The following is a 10,828-nucleotide window of genomic DNA, read 5'->3' as shown; positions in this document are numbered from 1 at the left end:
TTACACAACGAGATAACTTTATAACTGAAACCAAGAAAATTTCATTTTTTTTCCGACATTTCCGTTCCCTTCTTTTCCTCAGATTCTGGACATATTGCGTGTTTAGTGGCGGAATTTAGACCAAGCTTCGAATGAAAATTATTCATTCCTTCAAGAGGGAATCAAACTCCCAATTGTCGCTTTTACAGACTCTGTGTCGCTGTGACCGACTGTCTCTGTATACGCGAAAATTATATATCTTAATTCAATAGAAATACTTAAAGCGTAAAATATTTAAATTTCACTTAATTTAAAAAAGAAAATTGTGATCAATATTTTTATTTCTTCGTTCTGGCACGAAGGAAATATAGCCTTGAGCTCCGCCACTTAAAACGCAATGCCTCAAAAAAAGCGAAAAGTGGGGAACAGAGTGTATGCCTATCCTGCTGTGGGCGGGATACAGTGTGAAGCAAATTTTTTTTAACTTGATGTTGCAGACTTGTATATCATACCACAGTTGTATCCAGTAAATTTCCTACTAAGCTACGAACTCCTACGATATTTAGTGAGAAAACAACACCAGTACTTCAGTAGTAATAACGAATCGCACTAATGGTCTTGAAATATGTATGGCAATAAGTAAGTAGGCAAATGTGAATGAGCATCTTGTTCATGTGATTCTCATAAACCCATTCAATGGCCACTTTCTAGGCTTGATGCGTGTATACCGATTTGTATCTATTACTGGCTAATGCCTGCGGCTTCGCCCGCGTGGTAAAATGAAAAAGAGATAGAGAAAAAAAGAGTTTTGTATCACTTTTAAGTTTTAAGTACAATGGGTTACATTAAAGCTTTGTTTTGCATCCGAATTCCCAGAACTGAATAATCCGAAACGAACGGAGAGTGTAGAAAGGAGGTTATTACAACTAGTTTCCCTCTGTCTACACTGCTACATGCGAGAAAAATGTGAAGCAAGGATTAAAATATATATTTTTTTAAATAAACATAACTAAAACCAGAAAGACAAAACTAATAGGGTCGCCAGGCCACATAATGTCAACACAAAGTCTCAAGTAAATTTAAAAAAAAAACAATCCTGACAGTTTAATAAAAATTATCAGTACAATTTATGACACCAACGATAGAGATAATATAAAAAAAAAGAAAACAAAACACAATGACGCCATCATGAAACGTTCAATAGTTAGCAGTTACTACTAAATCCAATTTATACTGGAATATAAAACTTAATTGCAGGTTTTTGGTCAAAATTTAAAAATTATGTATGAATATTCAGTTTCTCTAAGAGAACCTTACTTTCGCTTGTTAATTGATGTTTAAAGAATAATGATGGTTGTAATGACCTTAGCATAGCGTTTGATGTACGAGATAGTATACATAAAAAAATCGTTGAAAGTTGGTGACCGCGTGTAATCGGTTACTACGGTATTCTTTTATACATATTTTTTCTATTATCACATCTTTTACGATTATATTTATTTTAGTATAGCAGACAATGCATATCTCCTATCTATACAGGGTGGAAGGTGAAGGTGGTTCTTTTATTCAAACTGCATATAGGGTAATATATTACAAACCCACACCTAAGAAATTAATCAAGGTACATCAACAGTTTGGACGTAGGTTTTTTTTTTCATTTCACGATTTTTATCCATACCTTTATTTCCTGTGACGCACACATACGTGTGCGACGTTTCCGATTTGACAGGTAAGTGTGTGCGTGCCTATGTTATACTTTACAAATGGCGTTTTATTTTAAAACGATAATTTTATTATTTATTTTGTTTGAAAAAATAACTTTTATTTTTTAATTTAATTAATAACTTTTTATTTTTTTTCCGAATTATATTATGCTTTTATAGAGTAGTTAAAACTGTGGTTTCATTTAAAGTGGTGCTGACAATTTCACCCTGTATATATATGGTATCTATATTATAACTAGACTTAATCTATACTATATATTTATTTTAAATTCTTATTACAATTTCGAAAACGCCGTTGGTTATCCTTAAGCGAATTATAAGATTGAACTACCAACCTCTGTCTCATTTACAGCAAAACTACTGAACTAAAAGGAAGACTTACCAGCTAATATACAGTTACATTTATTACAACCTTGACATTTGTTCTCAAAATCATCCTCTTCCACTTTTTACTATTTAGTGATTATGAATGCGCACGATAAGTGCTGGCATTGTTCGTGTAATGACAAGTATTATACACCTGTAAATAAAGGTGGTAATGTAGGTAAACATAAGAAGAAAAGAAAAGGCTATAATGATATATACAAAAAAATATATAATAGGTTTGGGATCTGATCTGTTTTGGCTGATGGCTATTAAAATATAAAAAAGAAACGTATAAAAATTTTAGCCTAGCGGGATTCGAATACGCACCCTTTGTTAACGGCCCTTCTGAATTGACCACTAAGACATACGTTCTTATTAAACTAGGTCAAAATATGTATACACTTGTATAAAACATTAGTGTACAACTTATTTATGTTAACGTTTTAGAAATAATTTAAGGGTACCATAAATTTGTCTTAAAATATAATTTCTAAAAGATTTCCTAAAAATATACTTTTATTCTTAGTGTGGAACTTTAAATATGTTAATACGGCATATTATAATGCTTAATCAAATAAGGCGTATATAGTGTCAAATGTCACGGAACACTTGTTGTCATAATTGATGCTTACAGTGTAGACTGTAGACCCATACGATTGAACTGGCCATGTTATTTTTTTAAATTAATACAATGTTTATGCTTATAGAATATTTTTTTGTCCTACTGTGATATATATTTTTTACTAAAATCTTTCTAAGATTTAAATTATTCAAATTTAGTTTAAATTAAAATAACTAATAATTACTTAGATTTTTAAGGAAATGTTCATACAATCTCCCTTTATTAAAAACTGAAGGAAATTCTTTTCTTTCTTTTTTTAACAAAATCGTATATTGGTGTCATAAAATAGGAGCACATTCAATTCTACCATAAGAATTCGCTCTTGATTATCTAAAAGTAAAATATTATTATATATTCAAATATATTATTTATTCGTGACAAGTCCATATAACATCATTTAGTGGCACATTTCGTCATGGAAAGTAAAAGACAACTTTAACTCAAATGTTTTTTAAATGTTTTTACCTATTGTTTATGTTTTTGTTTTATTGTAGCTAATTGGTGTGTGAAATGTGTATTTAGAACAGAGAAATTTCACTTGTACTTAATTATAAGTTAGATTACATTCTCATTAAGGTATATAGAATAAATCAGCTTCACGCTGTATCCCGCACACCAGAGTAGGCAAAGGGAACGTAGTGTTAAGACACTATGATCACCATTTTCATTTCCTCGCTCTGGTAACAGGACAAAGCGCAGCGTTAAGTTCCGCTAGTCCACATGTCCTCGAGAATAAGGTGGTACGTGGGTAACGAAAGGTTGCTTCTGCCTACAAAAAAAAAATAGTAATTTAAATAAAAAGTTACCTGTAAATAACATTGTGCTCTACATGAAGCACTTGCTTGGAAGAATATTTACTGATATGCATAAAGTACACCTACAGGTGGTCACGTAGAAAATACTAAGTTAATTTTAATGCAATTTACATGAACAATGGAAATTTTGTTTTTGACAAAACAAAATGTCAAATAATAAAATGAAATATATTGTCATTATTTTTTTCTTTTTTTGAACTGTGATTATTGAAAATGAGAGTTTTATGTTTAAAATTAAATAACAAAATTATATACTTTCTATTATATTGAATTTATTTTGCTTATTATATTTCAAGGATTTATTTTGTTTATTATATTTTAAGATTTATGAAGTAAAAGTGAGCGGTAAGAGAGGTAGGGGGAGACCTCTGTTGACAATCAAAACCACACTATCAAATATTCTGGAAACCATATATGAAGAGGTTGGTGACAGTGAACGAGGTGAAAGAGGTATACAGAGACCATAACATTTGGAGCTTCGTTCTCTCCAATTTCCTCGCTGGGGATACGACTTGAAGCCAAGTCAAGTTAGTTATATTTTAAGGTATTTCCTCGTATATATAAAACAATAGACGTAAAAGTAGCACTTATCGTAGTAAAATTGTTTATTTCTTGTGTACAAATTTTCGGGGTTAAACAGTATTAAACAAATATGTTTTCAAAAGGCAACTAATAATAATAAATAACCGGCAACAAAGTGTCTTAACACTAAGTCACCTTTGTATATATAATTTAAGTGAAGCCAAAAAAGCGAATGTTTTGAACATTTGACATTTATATTTAAGTTATATATCTGTATTTATTGAGACATTAGACAAAATTAATAATATTATTACTGTCACCTTCTGTAGTTGTGCTCTAGTCACTTTCAATGCCATTACCGCTACACCCCTATATATAAGCGCGAGTTGCTTCATTCACTGTATTAGTATTTAGGTGTAAATGAACCGATTACAGCCACAAGCTAGTGCTCCAGTGTCACAACAGCCTCTTCAGGAGTATATGATTGGAATATTATTACATTTATTATAAAGGAATGAATTGAGAAATTAGAGGAGCCCCATACATTAAAATCTGATACACGGTCAATTTTTTATATATTTTCTGTATAATTGAGCTAAAATATTTTATTTACAAGTCAAAGTCTCAGCAGTTCATTTAAAAACAGTTAATATGAAGGACATCATTTCCCTTAAATTTTCTCTCAATTTTCCAATAAAAAATATTTTACCTTAAATTTAATTTGCGAAGAGAATTTAATAGGCGCAGCTGATTTTGAATTGGCGAAAATACAATTTATAATATTCAAGTTTTTCTTTTTGCGTCTAGTTTATTGTTGCGGAACTCCATACTGCTATGAATTACAAAATATTAATAATTTAATGGCAGTGGAAACCTAGTGTTGAGACACTTCGTTCCCCACTTTCTGCCAAATTTTCTACACATTGTGTGTTCAGTGACGAAACTCAACGCCGGGCTATGTCTTCTTACCGGTGTACGAAAAAAGATCAGCATCACGATGTATCCCTCACGAAGCAGGGCCTACCCTGACGGAACCTAGTGCGAAGACACTCCGTTCCCCACTTTCCGATGAATTCAGGAGGCATAGTGAGTTAAGTAGCAGAACTCAATGCCGCGCTTTGTCTCGACACCAGAGCGAAGAAATTCAAATATAAACCAAAATAAATATTTAATTTCCTCGAGTGGGGCTCGAACCCAAAACAAGCCGCGTTTGTCTAAACAAAAGTAAGTCTGTACATACTGTGTTTTAATGGTAACAGATTATCTTAACATTAGGTTTCCGGGTTCCCTCTGCCTACCTTGCTATTCCGTACGATTCAATATGAAGCTATAATAAAAATTATTTTAATGTTAAAAAGTAAATATATTGAACGTTTCTTAATATCAACTGAAAGTTAACTAAAAATAAAACTATAATTCAATCTATTATATAAAATATATTATGTGAATATACAAAAAAGAACATAATATGTCACTTGCTTATTTATTTTCGTCAGAAAAAATACATCTATTGGAATATTGAACCGTACAACTAACAATATAATTACACAGTCAAGGCAATATATCATAGTAGAAGAATAGATTTGCAATTACTCAATAATTATATAATAACTTGCACGCGAACAGACGTTGACTTTAGGAACTAACATTAGCAACTGGATATTATATTAAACAATTATAAAACTAATAAAAAAATCTCCCTATAGTATCTTTTTGGTCATTTTGTGTCAATTAAAATTATTATTTTTCCATATATATATATGAAGAATTAATTTTTAGAATTCCGTACCTTAAATGAATAAAATGGAAATATTAGATACTTTTTCGTACGTTTGCCTGCCTGCCTATATCGTATGGTATAATAAATCACATGGTAATATGCAGATATTTTTCAGAAAAAAGCCATTACAAAACGAATATTTGTAAATTTATTTTAATTAATAGTAAAACGAACAAAATTAGTGTATACTTCCGCTAAACTAAGTTAATATTCAATTTTAAATAATAATATTTACATAAAATTTCATACTTGACTAAAAAAGTAACGTTTGTTATATCTTTTTCCTTATTTAAAATATTTTCTTGACTATTATATAAAATATTTTTGTTTGCTTAGTTGAATTGAAAAAATCTTTTTATGTTCAGTAATGCGTATGGACGTTATTTTTTTTCGTACAATATTATGAACCACAACGAGAAGAAAAATGGAATAAAGAAAAAAAATATATTTATGAACGGATCTAGGCCAATTATATTGCTAAAATCAGTCGCGATCATAATCGTAATTAAGACCATTACGCATCCTGTTATATGCTGTAGCTCAACTGCAAGCTTAAGGCAATTTAAAAAATGGCTATAAATTATAAACAACGAAAAAAATTATTATAATGAAGGTAGTTGTGGCGCAGTGTGTTTTCGAACACAATAATTGTGAATTCGAATACTGCTCAGAAAGTGGCGAGCGGAGTGTTTTAACACAAAGTACCCTCTGGCTACATGCGGGATACAGCGTGAAGCTAATAATCAATTTAATCAGTAGTTTTTGAGATTAATTCGCTTAACCAAAAAAAACCCTCTAGGTTCATAACATTAGTATAGGTGATATCGTTGCTTTGAGAATATCATGTGATATCTTTATGTGGGGAAAATTGAGAAAGGAAAGATTTCATTTATTTGCAATGTCAATTTTCTTCTCTCTTATTCTATGTATTATTTTTTACATGCGGGAAAAACTCTAAAATAGTTCTTAATTTTTTTACATCAAAAATGTCAATGTATGTATGTATGTATGATTGCTTTTATAATGGGTATATTTAATAACCGCCCAAAGAATTAGATAAAAAGATTAATAAGAAAAAAATGTCTGTATTAGGCGAACAAAAAAAAATATTTGAAAAAAATTGGTCATTTTGAGAAATGGCCTATTTTCATTGTGACATTGACATTGACCACGTCGTCCTCATGAGAGCGAACATCGATACCAACACACTGATACCAGGTGCACACATGCATGCCACCCCACGTATACATGCACGCCTCAGTGCACGACAATACGATGCAACGATTGCACGCTCTAAAAGATTTATAGATAAATGCAGTTCCCGGTGAAAATAGATAAATGCCAGTGCTCATGTGTTTTCTACACATTTCAATAGGCGCAAGCGCATTGAGTGGACACGAGTGACGTTAACGGGACACCGCGGTTTTTTGTCACTATGAGTCCCCGCGGGATAATTGTCCTGTGCTTTTGTGTCACCTTGGCCTCAGCCTCAACAGACACCTTCGGAGCAGGCAAGAAGCTCCTAAGAAGGCTGTACGATGATTGTAAAAAGTCGCAGGATATCCTCAAATGTTATAAGATTCAAGCAACTAAAGCAATCGACAGAGCTGCTAGAATGGAAACACTTCCAATTTTTGACGGATTTTCCTTGGTTCGGATAGCGAACCACGGGAGGGCTTTCCCCTCTTCTATACCAGAAGGTGATTTAAATTCTTTAAGTTCGGATGAAGTAGACAAACTTCTGAGCCTCACAACTTCAAAGTTGATGCAAACTCACCGGGTCATTATATCACCGGCAAGTGTTGGAGCGGATATGGGAAAATCATTTGACGAAGCAAGAGGCAAGTTGAAGAAGATGATAGGCCCTATCATGGCTGGTATCGCAATCAAGGGAGGTTTCTTGGCTATGGCTTTCCAAGCTATTGCCTTGATTGCCGGCAAGGCACTGTTGATCGGTAAAATTGCTTTACTATTATCTGCTATCATTGGTTTGAAGAAATTAGTGGCTGGAGGAGAAGCACATGAGAAAACAACGTATGAGATAGTCAAACATCCACAAGTATCACAAAGTCATACTTACTCGTCTTCTCACTATGGCGGTGACTTCGACACATCCGGTCCAGGTGGGCACTACAGAAGAAGTGTTGAGGAAGAGGCTGCAGCTCAGGACAGAGCCTACAGAGCCTATGCTAAGCAACAACAGTAAAACACCTCTAAGCATATAGAAGACTTACGACCTTTTACAGAATACGACACGGCATATTCACCAAATATACGTATATTACCTCCGAAGTTAATTTCAGCACACGCGAGTAGGAGACAAGTATATATTTACATTGATGTTATTTCATACGATACAACTGTAACTAATTATTTAGCTGATAGGGAAATATATTCCAATGTACGTAAGATGCTTAATATTTATAATCGCATGTATTTAGTGTTATGTGAATAAGTTAATTAATTTATTTATTTAAATTTATAATCAGTGCACCAAACTAGTTAATTATTATATAAGTTATAGATATTTTAAGTTATTTATTCAATTTTTATAATAAATTAGGCTAGTCGACGGGTACTGTGCATTTTCTGTTGCTACGAATTTTGGTCTAATATTGTAAAAATAGGTTAAGTTTAATTTGTGTTAAGCGTACAGTAGCGTGTTTACTTCGTACTTTAAATATTTTATTATATCTAAAAGGAGAGCTATAGATATTGAATTATAGAAGATAGATAGATAATAAGTATATTATTATTATTAATTATAAATTTATTTATAATGTTATATCCGAGTCCTATTTATTTATTTATTGTCAAATAATGACAAGGTGGTTACGCGAGTACCTTTTATATAATTTAATATACGTAATTATGTATTTGTATAGTATTTGTATAATGCTTTATTTTGTATTGTAATAATTATAATATTATATATTGTATTTATATGTATGTATTTAATTATAATACAATGCAGGAAGATGATATGGATAAATAGTTTTAAACGGTGAATTGTTTTATTTTAAAACCTTCAAGGGCCAGTGGTTATATAGAACTCTTATTATTCTAATGAATGACTTTTATTTTATACTAGCGACCCTATTGCGGCTTCGCCCGCTTTTACTACTGGATTATTCATATAATGTATGTTTGCAAAGCACTTAAGATAATGTGAAAATTAATTAAACCCTAATGCAACCCGCATTTTCGTAGTTTCAATAAGGATTTTCCAATTGTTTTACACAGCAAGGATTTTTTAGTAGGTACCGTAATTTTAAATCTGTGCTACTAATCTTTTCAAGTACTTATTAAAATATATTTAAATGACCATTTTTAGATAGTTAAATGACATTAAATAATACATTCAACTCGAATTATCCAATACGTGCAAACGCATATAAATCTTATGAAAAGCAAGCACTACGTGGCTGCCTGTGACGAAAATTAAATAGAATGCATCGGCCGGAAATTGAACCCGGGCTGCCCGCGTGGCAGGCGAGCATTCTACCACTGAACCACCGATGCGTGTAAGGCAGGCGGGCGCTCGCACTCGCTTGTATAAGCATAACGTCGCGAGGCGCGTTTCGCAGCAAGGATTTTTTGATATTGTAACAACTTCTAAAGTACTTATTAAAATGAAAAACAGAAAAGACAGTTTTGATCTACATTAAATGGCCAACGTAACTAATATACTTATTTATATGCTGAGAGTAAGGGATAAGTGAAACTTGACTCGATACAGTTGATGTGTGAACGGCGTGATGTGTCAATAATTAAATGCGTTTTTCTCTAAAACTATTCGCAATTTCGAAATAGTTTAAAAAGCAAATTTTATCTTCGTTTAACGTAGAAGTTTAATAAAGTATTTTAAAGGATAAGGATTAATACCATTATGGAAAAATATCCCTCACAATAAAAAATATATTGAAATTACTATTTTTAGACAGAAATATGATCACTACACGTTATTCTTAAAAGATAAAAATATGCTCTCGCGGACTTTTTTGTAGATCTTATTAAGAGGAACAATACTCCAGTACATTTTTTTCATGTAGTACTTACCATTAAAGCAGCGCATGCGCGAAAGTGTCTCAACGGGTAGGACTTTAGACACATTTATCGTATTTATGTTAATTTACATAAGAATGTGTAAATAATAAACTATATATAAACCTTCCCTGAAAAATACTCGACCTAATGGTGAAAACCGCATAAAAATCCGTTGGGTGGTTTAGAAGAAGAAGAGTTAGAAAGTTCAGACAGACACGAAAAGCGACTTTGTTTTATAAGATATAGGATCTTTACATGTAATAAAGTTATAACTGATCGCTCTCTGTACATAGAAAATATATGAGAAAATCTATTTTAAAAATTTTGGTCTGTCTGCACGCTAATCTCAGAATCGGCTTAACCAGTTTTAATGCAATTTAAATTACAATTGTTTTTAAATAAAGTTCCCTAACATTTAGTGTTTGTTTTATTTGAATCGGATCATAAATAAAAAATATATCAATTTTAAATATTCTTCTCAACAATATTGTTACAAAAATAACCATATTATTGAATTGATTGACACTAAAGTGTCAATCAATTTTCAATGTATAGAATCTTCAACTTGATGATGCTATTATTAGAACACGAAATCGATTCACATTAAATAAATAAATAATCGTGGATGTTACGGACAGACCAGTCTGGAATATAAATTTCACTCAATTTTACGTTTAATCTATTTATTCAAATTTGGGATCCAACCATTATATTGTTTTTTTTGAGTAAGCGGGTCAAATAAGTACGATTTTGATATATTATTTTGTTATATTAGTAATACCTGCCTATTAGTACTAAATACTTTATGTATTTTTTATAAATATAATAAAAAAAACCATAAACATACGGAAAGAAATAGGAAAATTTTGAGAGAAACACCGTTGACACCCTGCCTCTTTAGTCGTTAGAAGTATTTATGTATATTTATGACTACTATTTAAAAATATAACTTTATGCACAGAAGATTATAATG

At 31.5% G+C, this 10,828-nt stretch overlaps 1 protein-coding gene across 1 annotated transcript; it reads left to right on the top strand.

Annotated features, from left to right (window-relative positions):
* Positions 1-7,085: 7,085 nt before the first annotated feature.
* LOC146528300 (uncharacterized) lies at positions 7,086-8,753 on the top strand. Its single transcript, XM_085203669.1, has one exon. It carries the CDS (start codon positions 7,244-7,246, stop codon positions 8,012-8,014), a length of 771 nt encoding a protein of 256 aa, XP_085059795.1. The 5' UTR covers positions 7,086-7,243; the 3' UTR covers positions 8,015-8,753.
* The last annotated feature ends 2,075 nt before the right edge of the window (positions 8,754-10,828 follow it).

This window comes from Heliconius melpomene, chromosome 19 (assembly GCF_056956725.1).
Source record: "Heliconius melpomene rosina isolate 202511_hmr_F chromosome 19, ASM5695672v1, whole genome shotgun sequence".
Lineage (NCBI taxonomy): Eukaryota > Metazoa > Arthropoda > Insecta > Lepidoptera > Nymphalidae > Heliconius > Heliconius melpomene.
This window is presented reverse-complemented; position numbering and strand designations above follow the sequence as displayed.